Source organism: Botryllus schlosseri, chromosome 2, assembly GCF_051294905.1.
Source record: "Botryllus schlosseri isolate E-star chromosome 2, Bs_hap1, whole genome shotgun sequence".
Lineage (NCBI taxonomy): Eukaryota > Metazoa > Chordata > Ascidiacea > Stolidobranchia > Styelidae > Botryllus > Botryllus schlosseri.
In genome coordinates, this window is record NC_137237.1 from 2642051 (window position 1) to 2666566 (window position 24516).

Consider the following 24516-nt stretch of genomic DNA (forward strand, 5'->3'; position numbering starts at 1 on the left):
ATTTCATCCGCCATATATTAAAATTAATGAATATCTTGTCATAATTAAACCACACATCTATAATCTTTAATGATGGAGTCATACAGCTATCCTAAACTGTGATTTCCAAGCACTCCGTCTACGGTAATCATAAAATGCTGTGTATTATCAGTTACTATACGTATGTGTGCAATGACTCGCGGAACTACCATAATCTCTTATTGAAACGAAATCCATTAGCGATCACAACTTAACGCCAGTGTTCTGCAATGTAATTACATATTCGAAAGTACAACAATATTCATCAACAATCAGAAACCAATGTGCTGATGGCGTAGACATTGTGACTGCAATCATCTAAAACGATAAAGAGGTGTTATTTTTGCATACGCTTCTTGATCCTGACCCGAAGTGTGCGGCGATTCGTATCTGCCTCGCGAGCACTGATAACATAACCAATATGACATGTTTACACATCATTTGCGCGAGAATAAAATTATCTAACAGTCACGCAATACCCAAGACAATGAGAAACCAAAAAAAGGGAAGAAGACTCCCGGTGTGTATATATATCCAGGATATTCTTTGAAACTACATACAGCATCTAGTCAATGGATAGATGAAAATGCTACACAAGAGCTAACTTGGACATTCTATGTGTCTAGTTAGGGCGAAATGCCAGTAATCTAATTTGTGAAAAGCTATAAGTATATACTCTAATTTTATTTGTAATCTAATTTCTGGTCTTCCTGAAAATGCTACGGGAAACTGTAAAACACGAAACGAGCCAAGCTCTGTGTACGGACATTTTCCGTTCTCATGCTCACAAGAATGGACTCTTGTTTTGATACGAACAGAACTTGATTTTTGTTGTATGTCTTTCTAATTACGACATTAATTCAATTTCCAAGTTTTTGCGAATCCAGTAATTCTGATTCTTATCAAATTGGAAAAATTGTGTAACTATAATTCTAATCGTAATCTAATTTGGAAAAGCGGGAAATGTTCCAGTCCAAAAATTTAATCGGGAGTGTGACTGCTTTTCAATGAGCATAATCTTACGTACGTGGAGTGCATGGAAAATGCATATCCTCGAACTGACGATTTCGTAATATATGACAATGATACTGTTTATAATTACGCTAAATGGCTGTGACGAGACGCTGTTGCATTCTGAATTTCAGAGTTGTTTTGTTTACGAACTACCTTTCCGAAGAATATGAATTTTATAGTACATTGTGCCGTCTTGGCGCTCTTGGTAGCTCTTTCTGGCTCGGCAACAATCAAAAGCAACTGTAGACGGAACCTACCGCAAGCAGATATCGATTGGACTAAGGTAACAACCCATTGTACTATAAAATGCTTTATTCCGAGTCGAAACAAACTCCAGTAAGCTTGCAGCGCTCACATTAACAATGCATTGCTTCTGTGCGTCTATGTCACCAGTTCATATTTGCTTTATGCTAGTCAGAAATCAAATCATATCAATCAAGCATTTTATTATTATCAGATGACGTATAATGGAAACATTTACAATTCCACGTCCCGTGTATTTACCTACATCACGACTTAGTTGATGCGATTAGACAATCTATCCCTAATGGATTGAGAATGCAGCGTTTTGTGTGCGGTTTTGCAGTTGCAAGGAGCTTGGTATCATTTGCTGTACTTGCCGGCCTCGAGAACATTTGTGAGCTGCAGGAAAATGGAATTATCTTATGCCAACCCCGGGAAAAAAGTTCTAAAATTCGTATTTTCAAATATAGGGTGAGTAACTTTGTATGTTTAAAAGAAACACTGGCGCTTTAGTATGTGAGGTTGCAATGATAGCTAAATTTGTTGCAAGTGACCTGGACCATGCTTTAATGCTATAAATTTATTCGACAATGCTTATTCCAGATACGGCGCAGAATCGGCGACATATCTATCGACGAAATTACGATTCGTATGGTCGGAAGAACCGGGACTAATTCATCAAGTCTTTAAAAGTAAGTATTGAGTTTAAAGCCACAGAGATGTTATAAGATATTCTGAGGATTCTAGAACACAGTTTTTCATTTCATTCGATATAATAATCACGAATTTGAACTCGCATGGCCTTTTTATTAAAAGCATAGATCTGACATGCGAGGAAATTCATTGTTTGTGATCCTAATGTGGCCATACTGACTTATCGCCAAGTATTCCTGATTTACTTCCGTATAATTCGTGTTTCTTGTGTCGACTTCACGCACTCAGATCTGGAATAGACGAATAGAACTTATAAATCTTTTAACCATCTCTGTGTCATATCAAACGATGTTCAGCGCTGTTTAGCAACAGAAAATCTCATAGGTTTTTATTGACATGCGTTCTTTGTTTGGTAGATGGATTTAAAAAGAAAATGACAGGTTCGAAAACGCCGGTATTTCAAACAGGTAAAATATTTCTATGTTGCGTTTAGTCGGGTATCGACAGCTATGACAATGGTTCTGTTCTTCGTTTACACAGATTATTCAATTTCCCGTACGCTCGGATCGACGGATTACACGAACTTCATGATATTGCTTCAATGCAAGAAAGGTGAATTATCTGTAAATATGTCAATATGATCTAGTTTTCGTTTCCATGATCGACACAAAGCTTGCAGGCTCAATCTCCTGTGAATGGCTTCGTTTCGAAAGTGGTTACCTTAATACTGTTGATATAGGAGCAAGCTGTCGTACCATGTGCGGATTATAGTCCGGTAGAAATGCAGCCCGACATAGTTATGTGATTCACGTAGCCAATCGCTTGGTATACCCGGGAACATGTCACGTATAGCTTGCCATTAATCAAATATATATACGTTAATATATGACGCACCTCCTAACTCTGTGATCTGTTGCTGTTAGAATAATGTCTCGCGACGTAACCACGAATAATGGTATAGCAACATGAATAACAATACTATTACCGCATGAAGGTAAAGACAATGCTGGGATTCCTATCATATGCGATGCATCATTCATGTCATGACTTTTCATTGATTATAGTGAACTGTAAATAATTATTATCGCTAATTACCCATTGTGACTAATGACACTTAGTATAACCTAGGCGTGTTAGATTTAACTGTAGACGAATTACTAATTCGAATTTCTTGCCTTCAACAATACAGATGACCGTACAGCGTCGATTTCGCTTCGGGACACAGACATCTCTGAGAATTTGATGGACCATTTACGCACAAAAATGTCGGAATACGGATTTCCTATTGATGATATCAAGTTGAGCAACGTCACTTGTTCCTAACCACCAAGTCGATGTTCACGCCTGTGCAAATATGCAATGCCTTCTTCTTGCGCTTTTTGCGTTCCTCGATGTACGCGTTGTCATTATTTTGAAGTATTTTATTTATTGTACTTGCTCTACAGAGATTGAAATAAAATTCCTGAAATATTGTCGCGATAGGAGGGGTTCGTTTTGTGCCGTCAGTTACTTCAGGAAGTTTTTATTTTGTAATGTCAGGGCCGGTGCAACAACCACCTCGTAACGCATATTTTATTCCGGATATGTCATCGGCATTCTAGACAGGGCTTAACCGTACCAGGGCTTGTTTCTTTTTTACTTTGTCATCGTAACTTCATTCCAGGCAGGGCGCAACCGGCAGTTTTCACACATAGAAAGAAATACCATGATTACTGCACGTAACATTCCATGGATATTTGACCAATATTTGCCTGATGTATATCAGGTATTATGTTGGCCTTCACTCTCCATTATAGTTACCTGTCCGTTAGAAATACATACTCAATCCCTCGTAAAATGGTATAGGGTTGCGATGGGCACAGGGTTTCATTGTGCTACATCTTTTAATTAATTTCGTTGAGAGTTATAGCGAGTTCATTGAAGCAAGAAATGCTCCACCGTTTCTGTTATGCCACATATTGTACAAAGGTCATCGTCGTGATAACCTATTCTATGTAAGTAGGCTGTTCAGTTTGCAATGATCTGTCTGAAGTCGTTTCAGTATCCATGATTTCCTTCTCCTTCGTTCCAGTGGTAGCGAATCTTGTGAGCGGCGTATATTCGCTTGTGGAGATTTTTGGAATCATTTGACTTTGATTCGTTTGTCCATCTTATATGTTTAATTATAATTTATTTGGCAATTGTTGAAGCTGGTCGAAAAAGATGTCATATCGTCTTTAAGTTCAATTCAATTCAACAAAATTGATCATTTCAATGCACCACAAGACTGCGATACAATAAAAGAGGGAAAGGTGTCGAAACGGCTTGGAGTAGTCTTCGAAATCAGACGTTCACCTAGCCTAGGCGATGTAAAAAAGAAGGCATGCACACTGAATGAAAAGTAAAGGAATATAATATAAATAGACAGGTGACAAGAAAAGGTGGCATGTGTCGGAAGGCGAGATCGATATGTCAGGTCGTGGTACGGTAAACTAGAGGGCTAACTAGTATTCAGTCCATAGAAATTGTTTGTATTTCGACTTGAATGTGGACATGCCCGATGACTGTCGGATAACATAACATAACATAACATAACATAACATAACATAACATGGTTGGGTTATATTTTTGATCTGAACAAGTCACACACAATGTACAATGCGATAAGACACAATGCGATGTCATGAACAGATAGGAGGATGTCGAACGACACGCATCAGTAGCGATCCTTTACTCTAACATCCACCTCGGCCTAGAGTGCCCGATGTCACAGTTCTTTTTCGATGTTGATCTCTTTGAAGCCGCGGCCCTCTCTACCAGTTCTTTCCATTCATTGTGAGTGCTTTCCTTCGTCGGATCTTTGTCTGGGCTTTTTTGTCGCCGTAAGAACGGCAACGGCAGGGTAAGAGGAGCCCAGATAAACCTCCGACGGGAATCGAACACGTTCCGTCTGCGTGCCGGGCGCTTATCGTAACCACTACACTATCTCCCCCGGATCATTGACTTTTGGTTGCGTTTGAGATGTCGCAGCTTCCTGGCGACTCAAACGGAAGTATCACCCACAAAAGTGCTTCCTCCAATTTGATTAATTGATAAAAACATGAGGTATGCGTCACTGCTATATCGCAATCAAGAAAAAGGGTTCGAAGGCAAACCACACGCTTTATATTAGTGCCATGCAATGGATATGATACCAGCGCGCGGCAAATACAAACGCCAACGGCTTTCGCCAGGTGATGCTCGTGCCGCGTTTTTGAGGAAATGTGGCTGTTGATTGCTTGGAGTGTCGCGCGTTCATTAAACCGGGGGCGAGGAAATGCTTTTTCCCGCGCCCCAGAATTTCGTGGGCAAGAAAGTTTTTTTTTTTTAATATATCCTATGTTAACACGTTAGCAGCTGCTCTCTCCTTCCGCAAAATATTGCGAAACGTGGCACATAAAAACGGAGTTGGGAAACTACAAAACAGTCAGCTTTTCCAAAGTATAATAGGAATCGAATACCTGAATTCGCAAAAATTGGAGATTCAAATAAATCCCGAATTATAAAGAAATACAACAAAAATCAAGATCAGTTCATATCAAATCAGAGTCCATTCTCATAGGCACGGCAATGGCAAATGTCTGTACACCGAACTTGGCTCGTTTCTCCCTATACAGTTCTCCTGTAACATGTTCAGCAATACCAAAAATCAGATTTAGGGCTGGGCAAAATCGAGTACCTGAGTGATTCGATTCCGAATCACGTATTATGCTTCGAGTCGAGTCGAGTAAACGAGTAGCACGCATTATGACGTCACAACAGCATGTAATGTGTCAAAGTTCAAATATGTACCTTTTATGCACCAACAAAGAATATAATGCCTGTTATATTCATCACATTTAAGATACTTCGGTATTTTTCGACCATACAGGTTTCATTGCACTAGTTGACAATATTGTGGGATGATCATGACTTCGGAAATGTGCTATTTCCAGTAACGTTCGTAGCTTGGTACTATACAGAGGTGGTCAGTAACGAAGTACTTCTACTTTTTCGAAGTACTCAAGTAGTATTCCTCTACTTCTGGTACTTACTCAAGTAGATCTGATTTTCGCTACTTCTACTTCTACTTCGTAATATTTTGTGATCTACTTACTTACTTTTCGCTATTTTCACTTTGTCAAGTAGAAGTAGTTTAATCCTCCAATCAGGAAGATGGCATGACGAATTTCGGGGCTGTTTTCAAGGAGTATCAACATTTAATTTTCATAAAAGTTGAGTAAAGCCCAGAATTTTCGTTGCGCTCCGCGCTCAGTGGATACGGAGTAACCAGTATGATTTGACGAAAGTTTCGGTGAATATAATTTAGGTAGCGGGTTGGCGTGGTTCCGTTCACACCGCATTGTCGCTCTTCGCCCATGTGAAGTATTTCATCACAGTATATACTGCTTATCATACCGTTTGAAACTGATGTTTAGCAATCTAGCATTTCTCAATCATATCGTAATCTAGCAGTCCATGGCGTATCCTAATCCGGAAAAGTGGAATCTGACTTTTGTTAGTTTCAGAGCTGTTTCAGCATACCACCATTGAAACATTCTGGACTAAAGACATATGAAATACATTTTCCGCTTTTACAATTAGTATTTATATTTCACTTTCAATTCCCAGTATCATATATTTCGACTTATAATTGATATCAGTTCTTTTGTCTGGATAACATACACGTTGAAGTATAAAAGCAAGTGTAGTAATGTCTTTCATTTCCGGAAATAAAGCTACATAATATGGCATTTTTACGTTGCACCATATTTTTTATTCACGTTTACTAATCGCGCAAAGTGTATACTCCGTATCCTATACAACTTCTTCGTATTGCTCTTCGACTAAACTACGGGCCTAATAATATGGGGGAGTGCGCCATACCATGATATTTTCTGAAACGTGCTGTTCGATTAAACACAGGATTAGTATCGCATTTCCATATTAATACCATCATTTTCATCCCATGATGCGCACGAATGCTTATGCTGTCGAAAATTGAATACCTCGTGGTATGAATCAATATGAATTAAGCTCGACACCTTTTCGCATAGCTTTTAATATGCCCCTTTTGACAACCCATGCGAACGAATTACGATCGTTTTCACAACTACTTACTTACTTGAGTAGATTTAAAGTCGTTCAATTCTACTTCTACTTCAAGTAGTTTTAGGTTGCTTGTGAAAGAAGTACTTCTACTCGTACTTAAGTAAATTTCCTCGTCGCTACTTCTACTTCTACTTGAGTAGCTTTCTTGGCTACTTTGACCACCTCTGGTACTATATGTTTCGTATGCTACAATACGGTCAATCAAAGTTTCAAGGCTTCAACAGTGAAAATTAGTATCGAAACCATAATTCTCATTGACAAATTACCTTTCAATGGCGAGGAGCGTATAATTTCAGTACTCGAAAAAATCGTCTTTTACTACTCGACTCGAATCATTAAAATAAATACTCGATTCAGATTCGAGTACTCGAATCATTGTGCCCAGCCCTAATCAGATTAGAATTAAAATTAGAGCATACGGAGACATTTCACAAATTGCATCAGAATTAGATTACCGGCATTACGCTTGAATCGGTCTAATTAGATACCTACAATTATCAAGTTGGCCAGTTCTGGTTGGTACAGCGACTACGCAGCGAAATCACAACGGCGACATGTGACGAGTGGTTCTAGAACAGGGGCGGGCAACTTCTCCAGTCGGCGGGCCGGATAAAGGAAAATTAAGTACTTTGGCGGGCCGGATTGCGGAGTTGATACTTTATTCGCCCATTTATCCACATATACAAGGAATAAATCGTGATTAATGAATGTATTTTAACGACAGCAATGTAACTTCAAAGCCATTTTTCGCCAATAAGGACGAAGACAAAGTGGATTTGAGAACAGCATTGTCATACAGGCACCACCATGTCTGCTTCTCTCTGATCAATCAACACACTATGCAATCCTTAATTAAGATTTCAAGGCGTCCGATAAGCCCGGAGCCCCAAATTTACCAAGATATCAATTCATTAGGATTTAGTAGGTTACGAGATAGAGTGGTTGTTCAACTGTGTGGCCTATGTTATCTCGACATTGAATTCGTGTGGCCCACGTCCTCGGAATATGAAAGTGACCCGCGACCCGTTTTGGGTTGGCGACCCCTGGCATAAGCGGTGTCTGACAAAAGGCTATAAGTGTGCCGTGACACAAGTCGACGGTTATGGAATCAAAATAAGAAATATCGGCGTGGTGTAAATGACCATTATAGTCGACAAACACCATGATTACCACAAATGACATTAGAGTTGAGTGCATCGTAAATGCCGATAATGCAAGTCTTTTCGCTTCGACGAACTTACGCGTAAGCTCCACCCTCGCTCGCTGCGCATATATGTGTATAATAACATACAGTCACTAAAATTTGATGTATGTAAGCAAGTATAGTGAGGAATCTCGGAAGACTGGGGCCGCGGGTACACAGTATCATGTAAGACGGAAAACTGTCCACGGGCCGGATCCGGAATAACGGAATATACTTCTAGTACTCAAGTTGAGGTTTTGCTTGTACTTGCACTGCTTATTCAAGTGGTTTTGTTTTGAGACTATATTTCCAGTTTTACTTAACATTTTTCAGGCACGACTACTCACTTTTTAGACTTGAAATTTTGTAAAGCGGAATGTAATTTGGGATATGTTTCCATCATCTTTACGAGTGAGATTGTCATACCAACTGGGACGAATAGTAGGGTTACCATATTCTGCGATCTGAAAAGAGGACACTTTTTACAAGTCACAAAAGATGAAGTAGCATTCATTATTAAGAAAGATTTTGGAATTTGACTGCTATCATTAATGGGTTGACTGTACCGGAGTAAGTGAAGTTATTTTCGAGAATTGCGCCTCTTTGTAGTGTTATTAATCGTTTTGCTTTAGTCGCTAAAATGCGCCCTGCGATCAAACATGCCCTTTGAAACTACTTACTAGGGTGCTTTTGAGACTTACGGCCCATTTTCTGCTTTCAATAGAAGTTGGTATGGCTTGTCTGGGACTTCGTAGCATCTACGTGTACCTGAGTAGAAATTTACGACTTTACTTCTACTTCTGTTTGAGTACCAAGGGTGGCTACGTTGACCTCGTCTGGAAACCGACGCCGGTCGGTTCTTGAGTCTGTATCGGTAAGCGTCGTTTGTTGACTATGGCTGGTGCACAATGATTCGAGTAATCGAATCTTAATCGAGTACTCAGTCTAATGATTCGATTCGAATATATTGAGAAATGTTTTTTTCTTTCTGTTAATGCTATGCTTCTTGCCATTAAGAGTTATTTTATGAAGGGGAATTATAGCTTCGATAGTATTTTCCACTGTGGAAGGCGATGAACGCCGATTGGTGATATCGCGGTATACGAAACATGCAGTAGGCTTACAAAGCTTCCCAAGTTAGCGGTAATGACATATCTTGAAAATCACGATCAATCCACTCCCACAGCCAATGTTCCCTCTAATTTCGGACGAGTCTGCGCTCACTCACCAACTCACTGCGCAGACCCTTGGAAAACAGTGCGCAACGACTAAAAAAGAAGGTCATCACTTCGAATTCTTTGTGCGCAACTTAGATTTTCTGTGCGCAGAGACCGTATCAGCACTGCGCATTTGCGCACGTGCGCAGCTTCGAGGGAACATTGCCCACAGCATTGTCACAAAGGGCAATGAAATGGGTACGGTCGAAAAAAATACCAAATCGTGAATTATATCAAATCGTGAAAAATACCTAATCGTGAAAAATACCAAATCGGCATTATTCCGAACAATCGCTTGACGAAATTGACCATTGTTATGTTCATTGTGTTGCGGGGCTGCTGCCATTGTTGGAACAATGCCGATTTCTATACTTTGGGGGCTGTTTCGGGGTGGTTCCATTGCCCTGACAAGATTTTAAGTTGTTTTTCGGAATCGTTGCGACACTAGCTTTCGATTAAGACCAATTATATTAAATTTCAGTGCTCGGGTCGCTAGCTACAGCACTGATTAAGCTAATTTTAGATTGCTCAGCACTAAGATCCACTGGTTGCCCAAGCGTAGCCACCGTGAAATTGCGTATCTGTCCGTAGATTAGTAATTTAAATAGCTGGTTCGTGGTACAGAACTTGAATATAGCTTTCAATACAACATCCATTGTAACAGAATATTTATTAAACTCGAAGACTTTTCGGGTGCCTCTTTTCAAGAGTTAACGGCACACTAAAGGGATTTAAACAGATTTAAAAGCAAAACCAAAAAGGCAAAGTATGATGCAACAATCAAAATCACAGACCATGAAATTCGCATCGTACCAATGGCAACAACAACAAACTATCAAGTATACGGACATACGGTACTATAGAAAACAGCGCAATTCGTAAATAAACAGTTACACGCACGAAACAACACGCACTGATGAGAAATTTGTAGGTTATAGAGGAAATCTTTTTGTCTACATAAAATGGGTTTGTTCAACTGAATAATAGTAGACTCCAGCACTTTTAGATGAATTAAAGACCTACCACGCGCAATGACATTGAACATATTGTCATCATAGTGCTGCGCACAGGCGAGGTTTTCACTCAAATGCTGACCAATTGACGAAGCATATGCTTGGTAATCGTCATAGCAGTCTGTTTTGGCAGCCAATTTGCACTGACGCGCAAGCTCCGTATGATCATTTGCGCATGCTTTTGACCGAATCAATTTTGGGATATGCTGCTTAATACGCTCAAACAATCTTTGAGATGTACGTCCTACATACCTACTATCACAGCGGCACTTGTATTGGCAAACAACACTACTTGCATTAAAAGCAGGAAGTACATCTTTTCGAGAGTTGGGCAACAAGGGTTTCGTTGTGTACACCACATGCGTGTTTACGCTGTAATAACAACGGTGAACAGCCGATTTAATGAGTTTTTCGAAACGGTTAGACACGTTACCTAGCCAAGGTAGGTGTAAAAATGCCGGGCATTTTTCTGGTCCGTATTTGGGAGCTATATCCGATTTCTTCAAAACACTAGAGATGGAGCATTTTAATATGTGGTCTGGATAGCCATTTTTGGACAGAATCAAGTGGATATCATCCAATTCGCGTGTCAGTTGTTCCGGTGAACAGATGCGCAAGGCCCGATTGACGAGAGATAAAATGAGGTTTAATTTACGCCGCTTCGGGCAAAATTAATCCCAACGGATATAATGGCCAGTGAAGGCAGGTTTTCTGTACACCGACGTTAAAAACGTTTGTCCTGATCTCTCTACTAAGGCGTCTAAAAAGGGAAGGGTAGCATCAGTTTCCTTTTCCACGGTAAATTGTAGAGCTGGATGGAGACAGTTCAATTTTTCGAAGAAATTATTACACTCTCGCTCATTTTTAAAGAGGCACCCGAAAAGTCTTCGAGTTTAATAAATATTCTGTTACAATGGATGTTGTATTGAAAGATTAGTAATTTATACTAAAACCGAGGTAGAGAGATCTCTAAACTTGATCATAGCAAATCAAATGCTCCGAACAAACGAAAGATTACAGGCAAGGTCGACAACCGCCTCCAGAGAATGCATTCACCTATTCTTGCAATGCGAAGAAACGAAACCACCTCTAAAGATAACATTAGAAGCGTGGGGTGAGATAACCGGACATAATGTGGAAGACCCGAGCATCCTAACGATCTTCCTCGTGGAACCGGAAGAACACCCCATAGAAACACACAAAACAACGAAATTTTTCACCAATCGGTGGCCATGATTAATATGAGTCATGATCACCCATAAAGGGTGAACGGGCATGTCAAAATAAGAAAGCCGAAAGCTGATATTCAAAGAAGGTTTGGAGCAATAAATATTTGCTTACTGGAGTCAAGGCTAAACCGAGTGCCGATCAGGTCGTCGTTTTTAAGGAGTATAATGCAAGTCGGTCATATGACAAGATCACTAAGACATACACTCGGTCAAGGAAGAATTACAAAAGAATTGCAAGCTTCGCATCACAACAGGGCTATTTCGCAAAGCTACACAGGGCTCCGAAGGCAACGACCAACTCAATAAGCTGTGCAATATCCCAAAACGATAATATTGTATTGATAGAAAAACGCGGGTAGGGGCGGACAGGGATTTAAAGAGAGTTCAAAGGGTATCATATTTAACATTGTTTCGAAATATGACGGCAAATACATATTACATCAGGTAATTAACCCTCGCTTTTTCATTTCCTAATGTCAACACATCCACTGAGCAGCATAATAGCGTAATTCACTGCTTCCAATTTAGAAATAAAATTATTGCGCTGGAGAACACATGCAGCTACATTTTTTGACTCGGCCCGCCCACGTATTTTCTGCTTCTCATTGGCCCGCGGAGAAAAATAATTGCCCACCCCCGATTTTGAACATTTCTGCCAGTAAGCTATAACAATATTATATACTTTGACTCCATACCGTCATCTTGTGACGCAACGAATATTACCGATACTTATTGCCTTTTTTGACCGATAACGATATTTCGTTCAAAGTGTGCGAATCGATATTAATCGGTATGGCTCTACTCAAGACTGTGTTTTCATTAAGTGTTCAGCCGGGGCCTACGATACTTATCGTAACAGAATCCCCGGTTCAGCCTTATACGATACCGTATGCATCCCATGATTTCCAATGTACACATCCTGGATGTTATGAAGGAGGAGGCTACAAAGCCTAGAAGAGGGCCGTGCTGCAAGTCCGCAGTTAAGGAATGACAACAAAATATCGACGTAGTGTAAATGGTCACTGTAGCCGAAAATCACCATGACTATCACAAACTACAGCAACAACAACAACCGACTGTAGTTAATTTAGTGCCTTACTGGCCAGACTAGGATCAGCTTTTCTTAATTAGATTAGAATTAAAATTACAGCTACAAAATGTTTTTTTTAATTGGATTATGATTAGAATTATCGCTTCACAGTTATTTCCAAATTAGATTAAAATTAAAATAATAGCTACACAGTTTTTTCAAATTCGATTAGAATTACTGAATTCGCGAAAACTTGAACATTAACTCAAGTTCCTTTATTATCAAATCATAGTGTTCATTGAAAAGGGCACGAGAATAGCAAATGTCTTTAGAGCGAGCTCATGGCTCGTTTCGCACTGTACAGTTCTCCTGTAGCATTTACAGGAGAACCAGAAATTAGATTAAAATTAAAATTAGAGCATAAAGAGATTTCACAAAAATTAGATTAAAATTTGATTATCGACATTTCGCTCTAATTAGTCTATAATTATACAACTAGAATTATCTAGTTGCCAATGTCTGGCGTAAGCATTCATGTTCAGCAAGCGTCGTAAGCTACAGCGGCAAACAAAGGGTTAATATGTAACGGGGAAAACCAATGTGTACCGTCGAGGGTTTGGAATGTTTGACTCTCGCACAAAGGAGACATCTCAAAATAGATTTAGCCTATTCAGGGCAAATACCTCGTCCGGGCATTTAATTTCAAAATATTGACCCCCGCAACACGCAGCGATATTTCACCAGTACGCGAAATCCAATAGGCCAAATTGCGATGCTCCTATTTCATTCCGTTATGGGGAGGCTTACGAACAAATTCATTAGATATGGCGCTATTATATAGAGTTATACACTTACATATGTGCTATAAAAGAGCCGATATATGGATGCTTGGTAATAAAGCTCCCGAATATACGCTAGCGCGAATGTAACATGTGACTATAACTTCTGATCAGCTTGCCGCAAGACGTTGTGGTCTGCGGTAAGCAATTATCGAAGTATAGTCTCAATTCCGACCCCAATGGTAGCCTACATTTTTAATAGTCAGGATGGGTATAGTGGGAATACTATTATATCATGCGTTACTATGCTTCATGAGCCGGTTTATATGCCGAAAAACATCAAGGACACAAATAAAAACGCCCAATTCCCATTAATCTAGTTTGGACAATAGTTGGCACTTATCCGCTTTGGCGCTTAATATGACAGGAAGGAAGTGTGGAATTCTACGGCGTCGTGACTAGGTGAAAGGCTGGCATCACAAAATATCACGGACAACAATAACAGGCTGCCTCTGTGGGAGGGTATGGATGGGTGACATACGCCTTGAAGGTGGCAACTTTCAGTTTCATTAGAGGCTCTCGAGTATGTGTTGATCGACGGCAGATTTTGGTGCTGCTGACCATCGTGTGTTCGTGTGTGAGAAATACCAGTACAGTTTTGGTGAAACTCCTGAAGTTTCGTCATTACTAACCTGTGGTCATCATGATATTTGGTGATACGATTGTTAATATAGGAAGTTCATTTCAATTCTCCATTAGTGGATGACGATTACCCCTGACGAGTGTCAGCTGAAAATATTCGTGTTTATTTCAAAATGAATATATTATTCAATTGTATATTGAAGTTCTATACCTCTAAGAAGCTCTTAAACGTGATTAGATATAGATATCTTCCCTTTCGTGTTTCATGTACGAGTGATAATCCAGCAATTGTACAGGGCTGTACAAAATTACTTCCACGGATAAACCAAGCACTACATGACGCAATCAAAAGATACTGGCAAGCTTCTGTTTTCATGACGATATATATAAGTGGAATTGCATGTTCTATCATTTAATAGCGCAATGCTCGCCATTTTGTTCCTAATCGCCAGGAAAAGAAGTTCGGAGTGTCGGGTTTCTACTCCGGCGAATCGTTGTACCACGCGAGGCCGATGTAACCGCGAGAGATATTGCGCCACTCGCGCGCAATTCATTGGCGTGTTTAGACTTGCCTGGCGCACGTTGTCTTATTATTCAATCGATCCTTGCTTCTCCACGCGAGCTTCATTACCGTACCATAATCGCAGGTAGATTGAATATGTTGTTGGTATCAGTGCAGGAAGAAAATATCTGACTGTTTGCTACAGTTCAGCGTATTATTCCACATGATTGTCACGGGTATACGATGATTGAAGTCATTCGAAAATTTACAAGTAAGTTGGCGTACATAAACATTGTTGTCTTGTGAAATCATACAGCTAATAGCATATTTACTTGATTTTCGGATATCACATGTGTGCCAGTGTGCGTATTAACGCCGAGAAGCTTTTGTGCAGGTTTAGATGTAGTTTCTGTTACTCGAGGAATGCGTGCTTCGTGAGGAAGGAATGAGTCTTCTCATTGTATCGCAATCTTGTGATGTTGTTACAAGTATTAAAAATAAACTCAACGCAACAAGTTGGTGTCTATTGCGCGATTCTTGTAGTTGAAAGACTATACTGATGTCATGTGCGCCTTCACAGCGTATGGTATCATTACGAATAGTCTTAACCTCGTGTGATTGCGACATCACGGAAGCCATCGCACGTTACCCAACCGTGTGCGCTATTAGGAATATTATTGAGACGACATTGATGAAAATGGATCAGGAATATTCACCAAGCAAGTTGGAATGCCAAGAATGTAGGGGAAGATATGAACTCACTTGAGGTTGATATCGGTGTGCGCTATAACTTTATAAAAAGATCATTATATCCGCGTAAAAGAAATTACGTCACGTGCGAGCCATACATTGCGAATCCTAATTCTGTGTACCGTCTAAAGCGCGTAACCTTCGTGCCGGAATGATTGGCGACAAGTGGTAATTTTGCTTTGTTTTTGGAAAAATAAACACGTGCACTGGCATTTATGAAGTATCAGTAGTCAGTAGTCAGGCACGAAGCGTTATAAATGTTTGCTGTTGTCTGAGTTGCTTACCAACATGCTTCTGCATCTGACATGATCGACGGATGAGGTTGCTTGTCCATCAGAATTAGCTTAATCACTCGAATATCCGACCGCTATAATAGTGAAGCCGTTCAGTAACACATCAGTATGATGACCACCAATTGGCGAACTGTTCAAAGCATAGGACGCAACGCAATACAGCTACGTCGCACGACTCTGTATGTAGAGTCGGGTGACAACTGCAAGCTCGCACTGCAACTTATAGATAGGGTTACATTTTTTTGGTGATACGAAAAGGAGGACACAGAACGGGAGATTTTCACGGAAATGGTGATCGGTCGCGGATTGACTAGAAAGGGTATTTTCTTCCGAGCCGGTGCCTGAAAACCGGTTGGGCGTCCTCGGACAACATTTCAGTTTTCTTGAAAAAAGGGGCAAATCCTGTTTAAAGAAGACATATGTTCACCCTAACTTAGACAAGTGCATAATTCTAAACTATGCGAAATGAAGGTATGCTACTTATAAGATAATTTGTGAAATGTGTCTATGCCCAAATTTTAATTATAACCTTATTTCTAGTTTTCCTGTAAATGGTTCAGGAGAACTGTGCAGTGCGAACCGAGCCAAGCCTGGTGTACAGACATATGCCATTCTCATGTTTAGGACAACGAACTCTGTTTTCATGTGAACTGAACTTGAGTTTCGTTGTATTTCTTTCTTAATCAGAATTTGGTGCGATTTCCAAGTTTTTGCGAATTTTGTAATTCTAATTCTATTGTAATTTGGAAAAACAATGTTGTAATAATTTTTATTCTAATCTAATTTGCAAAAATTTCACTGCATACTCGTTAGAAATCAGAATGAGCTGACGCTGAGTAAGGCCAGTAGATGGAAATGTTCTCAATGTTTCTCGGCAATTCTGTCGATTCGTTGTTCGCCAACCTATCCCACATAACTCCAGTCTGCGTTGTCGCCAGCTGTGAGTTTCTCACCAACCCAATGTTTGATTTGAACCTTATCGAGTTCCATGTAAACGAATACGATTTCACAGTCGCATCTGAGTGGGCGAAATCGTTGTTAACTACTTCAGCGCCTTTCAAAAGTCAGAATTTCGCAGCCTGGAAACGAAACACTGTCAGCATATGTTGCAACCATGCAACGATCCATTGATGCTGTTATAAGATACGCTATGCCGAACTTGGGATTGTAGTTTCGAGAGGTTTCGGTTCCATAGCAATAAATGACCTTGTACACGCTGTAGTGGATTCTAGGATTTTACACTCAGCTGTACTGTTCATATTTACGCATGTAGACTTCTGCGTTTCCTGGAATCTTTATCCCATAAACTCATCAGTCCATTGTCGTGCCTTAACCAATGTCATTCAAATTGCCGAGACAACTTATACCAATTATTGCCATGCAACTTGAATTCAATATAGCTTTAATCAGCTGCCTTTACTGGCAGTTTAAGGGGACGGTACGTTTACCACGAAACCCCTACAACATCGGCGGAATACTCCTAGTTCAAACAGATTTATCTGAGCAGACTGGTGTGTGAATCAAAAGAATTAAGAATCAACCACAATATGTGACTATACGTACCGATTTCAATAACCAAGCAATGCATGCTATCAATGATGATCAACATAGTATAGCTATACGTATACTTCTTAACCATGCATTCAATGGTCTTCATGTTTCCAGTTTCGAATGGTCCGATTCTGCTCTTTTTTCCGCTGGCATTCCTTCCGAGCATCGAAAGTGATATTGAAAGCAGCGAAATCTTTCGCTAGCAAAATTCTTCAGTAAGGTTCGATATTAGGGGTAGGAATTTGCCAAAGGTATTGCGAAATCGAATTGAGATTATGTAGTACTTGAGTGATTGTGATGCAACAGAATCCAGAATTTTCTGTTCTCATTCTATCACGTCATAGAGGCATTGCGAATGTAAGCTTCACCTCGTGACATGTTGTTCGCTCCAACCCGGGTATTTCCCTGGTAGCGTCGTTACTCGTTACGTATCTTTGAAATGTTTGCTCTGGCGAATTCCGCCAAAATTATAGGCACTTCACGCCACGTATTCTTACCGTGAAACGCACATCTATTACCCGAGAATCCACCCTAGTTGAAACCCAGTTCAATCGCAGCCAAGTTGAGCCACGCGACACAGACACCGGAATTAGTTTTCCAGGAAATCCTTACGTCACTGCTGTGGCTATATGAGAGGCGTGTTGTAGGATTGGGAAGGTAAGATACCAAAATTCCTTCGTGATGGCGCTTGGCGAAAAGCTAGCTAGCAGAACGCGCGGTATTGCATTCGCGATAGGCTTTAAGCTGCGGCTTGGTATCGAGTCAATATAGCAGAGCTAGCTTCCATCTCCATGTACTTCACGTTAGTATAACTGTATAAATCAGTAGCAGAGAGTTGTTTCATCTGACATTTGTCCAGTGCGGTAAAGCAAACTAAGATGGCTTTGGAGTGATCTAGGTGAAATGTTAGAGGCGTTAGAGTTTCGAATTACTATAATGTCGATGTAACGAAATTCGTGTGCAAATTAAGTTGTACAATAACTTGATATTGTTACTTTATTCAAAGACAGAATACTTCCAAGATTTCGAATTTGTTACACGGTATTCGTCGCGATTTGAGTCAGTCGAAAAACTGGTAGCGAATAAATGAGCAATTCTGAAGTTCTGTACTCCAAATGGCTTGTTTAAATCAAATTGCGCTTTATCGATATTGCGTAATTTCCAACAACGAAGCGTGTATGGACGTGCGTTTCCTACAAGCCACGCTTCGTAACAGAACGAGTCTATCACGAATTTATATGGGGAGATATGAAACGATATCTGTTGGCTTTTGTCTTAAATTCGCATTCTGAATAGGCGTGTCACAATCCCATAAATCGCGCATATTATTGTAGGTGATTTTCTCACTGGAATGACAATACACGAAATTACAGCGATCCATTATGTACCAGTCAATGACTGTGCGTTGTCATGTGATTTTTCGCTTGCGCGCGCTCTTGTTTGCCATGGATATATAGCCTACCGTGAGTTCATTCGTAATTTACGATCGGGTATAGGTTTTTGTTACCAGATCGTTTGGAGGGTGACTTAATGTTAATTCTCAGGTCGCTACGCACCATTGTCCAGTTGCATTGGCTGTGCGCGTTTCATACGATCACTTCCCGAATACATCATCTAAACAGTATGATGTATGGCCAATAGTCCCGTTTTCTGTTGTCAGTAGCTACTGCTGTGGTGACCTATGGAAATTCTGTGCCGTTTAACCTAGAATATGCGAAATGGTAAAATATTGATTGTTCTCAGTCTAGTTTATGATTACAGGTATCATTACAGTATTTAAGAAAAGGACTTGGTGCTTGCACAATGAAATTCGATGCACATTGGGGTCTTGAACTACTTTTCATTCTTTCCCGTCTGCGTACTATCCCTAATATGTATGTCGCAGACAATCAGCGACAACATTGTCGATTCGAGCCATTTCCGAAATATTTATTCCGCATTACGCAATTTAAGCTATAACAATACGTAACGTCACTTACGTTGCACTGTCGAACAATAGTATCTGTTTAATTACTGTTTCATTTAGTCGCCTCAATACGAGACCCGCATTAACTAAACCGTCCTGGTACATGCTTCACAGCAATATAATGTTCGTGAATTGGTTAATAATGCTATTTCACCGTGTGTTTACTAAATGAATTGGTTTTATAACTTCTTTTAGACAGGGGGTGTTGGGTATATTCGTTAATTCCGTATGTTACGTTTTTAACGCTTTGTCGCAATGTCGGCCCTGTGTTACGTAACACCCCGTTTAATGTAAATAGGAACTAGTCCATCCGTTGAGGTTGCATCGCTGATGTCACTCGTAAAGTGAAACTCCCCTCTGTTTTACATTTCTGTGGTTAGCCTAAACCTCGGCATACTTTTACGAACCCCTACATTTGAATAACGAGTTGGGTTACGCCATCGTGTCGACCTGAAGTTCCGCTATATATATATAATGGTTCCGCTTTCGGGCCGTTCTTTATTTAAACGGAGAGACGCGACGCTGTGCATCATTCAACGAGAGATCTCTTCCCGTGCGGGTGCGTGGACGCATCTGGTTATAGCTTTACTTACGAAACTCGGACTATCATATATTATATGGTTCAAGTATATACGATGGATTACCTGCTGTGCTGTAGTGATGTATTCTTATTGATATGGTATCAACTGGGCAACTTGACTTCGGGGGTACCTGTCAAAACCTGCTGTGTATAAATGGCATTTTGATAGCTACCTCCCAAAGTTCGGAAAGCCGATTTCTTCGCCTCCATTCAAGGATTGCTGTACACGCCTTAAGAAACCAACACATATTCCATGGCATCAGTCCATTCCATCGGCATTAGCAACTACGCTCGTCCATTACGAAACACTAGATCAAACATACCGTATACGCTTAACCGTGGCTCTCGTGTGACAAGTCTTTGTATTGTATCAAAGGCAAACATCAACTTTCACGTTCTAGCTAATATCACCGTGATCTAGCGGAGCCGAATGTTGTGCAGGCACGTTGCGTCATACACTTCGATCGCAATGTCTCACGACATTAGACACCGACAGATTGGTTATCCTCCGAAATTAAAATTACATCTGCTCGTAACTACACCTTCAAATGTAAACCTGTTATATGTATCGTCATTGACACATAGAATATTTGTCCACGTAGTTCACAGTAATTTAGCGATCTCATCTTGCACGAAAATAGTTGCCAGTTACGCCATACTGACACTGTTTAAACGAATAATCATCTCCGTAATGTTTTGCTCGAATTGCATTCAGTTATTGCGATTTGTGTGCTTGATTGCGCTTTGCAATTTCCGCTAGACGCAATGCAATTGAATCATGAATCTAGTTGCTGTTAGTGAGTTGATCACAAGTTGGTCTTCATCATTCGCTGTGAAATGAATAAACGCACTCAATCGCCGCACAAAATTTGCGCCTTGATTACATTATTGTAATCACTATACGACAGTGATAAACCATTTAACCAATTTTCGTCATACGCGCAAGTTTTGTGCGTTGTTGAAGTCCGAACTTCGTGGGTGTCGATGATGGTATACCGTCCGAGCTCATGCTGTTGAAATTATATGCATACTATGCGTGAAGTCATGCATGACTCGATACGATGCAACTTAATGTGGCGGTCAAACTTTAACAAAGCACTGCAGAAAGAGGCAATCAAACTTCATATAAAAAGAACTGGCTTAATGTACCTCGGGCTCGTTTAATCAACCCCAATAATGCGCATCACCGTATGAAACTTAACTGGTTATAAAACAAGTATATTTCACTAGTGTTGCGGCAGAACCTAAACTTACTGGTTCCTGCTTCAGATGTCCTGCAGGCATGCCGCAATAGCTATGCAGACATGCCTTCATTACACCTGTCATAGTAACCACGTGCGTGCGACATATTGTCCCTAATCAATTGAGATTGGCCAGCATGCCCCTTGCATCTAATTCAACTTGTCGCATGACCCTTTCGCTGGAAATTGCGAGAGAAATTACATGTTCTCTTACAACGGTACTGATGTTTTGAGAGCAAGAAGCCATTTAGATCAATCTTACTGCATAATTTTGACTTTTGATCGTATTCCTGGTAAAATATGTGCAGTTATGAACGCAGCAGTATCCCCATCACCGCAATCCAAATTCATTTATTACGGAAAATTGATGCAGATAGTTTGTTTTTATTGAATGTCAGTATCGAAATGTACAGGCAATTGGTCATTGACTTGACTGTATTTTATAATTTGCAATTTGGGAGTAAATATAATTTCATTTCCTCTATTGTCATCTTTCAACAGTGGTCAGTAATATCACTGTCCTTGATCGATCAAGTGTTATACCATTGCTCTATTTGCCTATATTCCCGTTCGTGATCCCATTAAATACCATCACATATCTTAGCATTAACACAAGCACACGTGTCGCGAATAGCATACCACTGTCTCTCCGACATTAATATTGTTCTGTGTTTCGATTTCGTGTTTCGTTTGAACACAGGTTGGTCCGGTTCTGATCTTCTGTAGAAATATTCCCTTTCATACGATCAGGTGATAATGTATCATTGTTGCTGCCCTGGTATCAGCTGACTTTTCTCCGTCGGCTGGCTCACAACGGAACAATAGCATTACGGGTTCATCATAATATTGACCTGACCTTACACGAAACACCCAGCATATCAGTGCTGTTGTGGTGAAATTATACGAACTGCATTGTTTCTTTGACTATCACGTTGGTACATAGTCACACGCTCATGAAGCTTGTGAGATCGTGGCTTTGTCGTCGCTACGCCACGGATCGTCGCTAACTGTACCGAAAAGATCAGTGGCGAGATAGCGCAGTGGCTTGATCCACGGCAGCAACACCGATGGTATGTGGGTTGAGTCCGACCGAGGTCGACTTCAGAATTCCTAACGAAGTGTTGTAGGTTTACCTAGGTCCCTCCTCACCAAGTGATCCCCATACGCGGTGTCTTAAAAGCCTTGAAGCGTGTCGTGCTGTAATTCGGCAGACACAGAATAAAAATGAAGGGATGCCCAAAACAGTAGAGAATGTCATTGCTATCGACCACGACTAAGTCTGTCATTATTGATATGGACCGTAGCGAACCGGAATTGAAGTAGCCATGTGTGCTACGCAACCAATAATACATCACAAATTAGTCCGTCCACTCCCGACAATTTGAAACAGACCACTGACTTTTCATCCACTTCGGACTCAAATTAAGATATGGATTATCGTTTGCAGCAACCGTGGACCATCAACGTTCGTAACACTCTGGAGCTGAAACTAGAAAAGAAATCGGACTATTAATATTATTCACACTCCAACTGATGTAGTATAAGGAAAATGTTGTTGTTTCAACATTTCCTACTCCACATCAACGGAATGTGTTGAACTATCGTCGATCAGAATGTTTAATAATACTTATAAGCTATACCTTTGGCTCTGTACAAATGTAAGTATCTTTGAATAAAGTTTTCTCAACGTCGACATGGTTATGTGTGCATTCGATTTGCGACAAGATTAGACAGGGGTACGACAGTTCTTCCTCATTCGGCACGAGCCGCGTGACATATCCTCATGGTGTGGTCGCCAAATCCCGTGTTACCGAAACAACAGGGTGCTATAATCAGGAATGTTACCCGATACCGAAATATTCCCTCGAGATATGAACTCGCGAATTCACGATGACCTAACGAGCTCTATGTATCATCCCTTTTACGATCGTAAGTTAAAGCGTCACGGTACAATAGTCGCTAAACATTGTCACGCTGACCGGATGATTGAACCCGACTGGGGGTGATCGTAACTCGCCCGAGTTCACGATGCATAAGCGTAATGCTATTTGTATCGAAGTAAATAAGTTAGTTCACAACATTTTCCCAATCGTCACTTTGCATACGACCTTATATATACGCCTGGGCTACATATGGAGGAACTGTAACGATGTGAGCCCGACCAATTTTATCGATCCGCCGATATCACACTTTGAAAGAGATGTCTGTCAAATTAGAGGTAAAAATATCGGCAATGATGTTATTGGTGATGTCACGATATGGTTGTATGGAGTCGGAGAAGTATAGTCTGCAACTGTTAGATTGGGAATATTGATATAGTAGCGATGACTACAAATAACCCTCTTAAATAAATGTTGAATATATGTGTGTTAAAGGTGAAGGTGCTAGTTATCGGCATCAGCTCCAAAATTCTATATCGGACGGGTTCTACATGTTATGAACATACAAATGGGTTGAAGATGAACCGGTTCTGTATGTTGGAGTATCTTAAGTCGGACCAATATGGGAAGTGGTCTCACGCAGTACCCCTCAACCTGTTGTACGGGTACCGCGAAGTCATTTCAGGTTGTATTCAGTAAATGTATTTCTTTTTAGTAAAAGCACAGTTTTCACAAATCTTTAACGTAATTTTTTCTAGTGTAAGAAATAGGGATGGTGTGAACCTCCGAATGGTTCTGGTTCGTGAGAACGCAAACCTTTTTAAAAGGTTCTGTGTGAACGCGAACGTGAACCACATGACGTCATATTCCTGATTCCAACCCTACTTTTCAGTAAAGTGATAGCCTATCTAATGTACACGATACCTAGCGACGACTCGCGTCACATAATGCCACAACGCTGAAGTACATATTGATGTTTTAAACGTCGCTAAATGTATATCAACTGGGCCAATCAAATGATATATTAATCCCATAAAATCAATATTTTCTATTGCTTTGCCATCAATTTCGGCGAGGACTTGCAAGAGAGAGAAGAGAGAAGGGGGTATTAGTTTTCGCCTGCACCATTGAGATGCTTTTTACGACGGAGATGGTCATTGGTCATCTATAGTCTGCGACCCCGTTTTTTTCTCCTCCATGGTATCCGTGGATGCTGAGCGCCTAGTAGGATAGCTGCGGATACCAGTTTTCGAGTCTTTGGTCTGACCCGGCCTTGGATCGAACCCACGACCTACCGATCAAGTAGCCGGACGCATCATCATTACACTATCTCGCTCGGCAAGGGAATATATAAGGTGATGTTAACGGTCTAGGCCAGACCGGACAATGTATTCGGCGTCTGGGTATTGGTACTTTGATATTGAGCAGAGTGGAAAACGGGTTTCCATACTGCTACCGATGTCACCCCATTAAGTTATACAGCAGTAGCCAAAACTTCAATCGCACGGCTTTGGTTTTAATGATACAGTAAACATATTAAGTCAAGATCGACCCCGTACGCCTGCTAGATTTTTTACGTCAGACAACGCTATCAATTTCATTGATTGGTTGAATATAAGCAT

General features: G+C 40.5%; 1 protein-coding gene and 2 long non-coding RNA genes across 3 annotated transcripts; 2 read left to right on the forward strand and 1 right to left on the reverse strand.

Annotated features, from left to right (window-relative positions):
* Nucleotides 1–1077: 1077 nt before the first annotated feature.
* On the forward strand, nt 1078–3408 carry LOC145432999 (uncharacterized). The gene is made up of 6 exons (XM_080309870.1): nt 1078–1315; nt 1619–1746; nt 1879–1967; nt 2346–2396; nt 2470–2541; nt 3119–3408. The coding sequence occupies exons 1-6, from the start codon at nt 1199–1201 to the stop codon at nt 3250–3252; spliced, it is 591 nt and encodes a 196-aa protein (XP_080165996.1). The 5' UTR covers nt 1078–1198; the 3' UTR covers nt 3253–3408.
* A 1102-nt stretch (nt 3409–4510) lies between these two features.
* On the reverse strand, nt 4511–14482 carry LOC145433002 (uncharacterized). Its single transcript, XR_013913028.1, has 2 exons — nt 14343–14482; nt 4511–14278 (listed from the first exon to the last, which is right to left on the reverse strand). It is a non-coding gene; the product is annotated as an uncharacterized LOC145433002 (long non-coding RNA).
* Nucleotides 14483–17744: 3262 nt separating this feature from the next.
* On the forward strand, nt 17745–22707 carry LOC145433004 (uncharacterized). Its single transcript, XR_013913030.1, has 2 exons — nt 17745–17884; nt 22462–22707. It is a non-coding gene; the product is annotated as an uncharacterized LOC145433004 (long non-coding RNA).
* Nucleotides 22708–24516: the final 1809 nt, after the last annotated feature.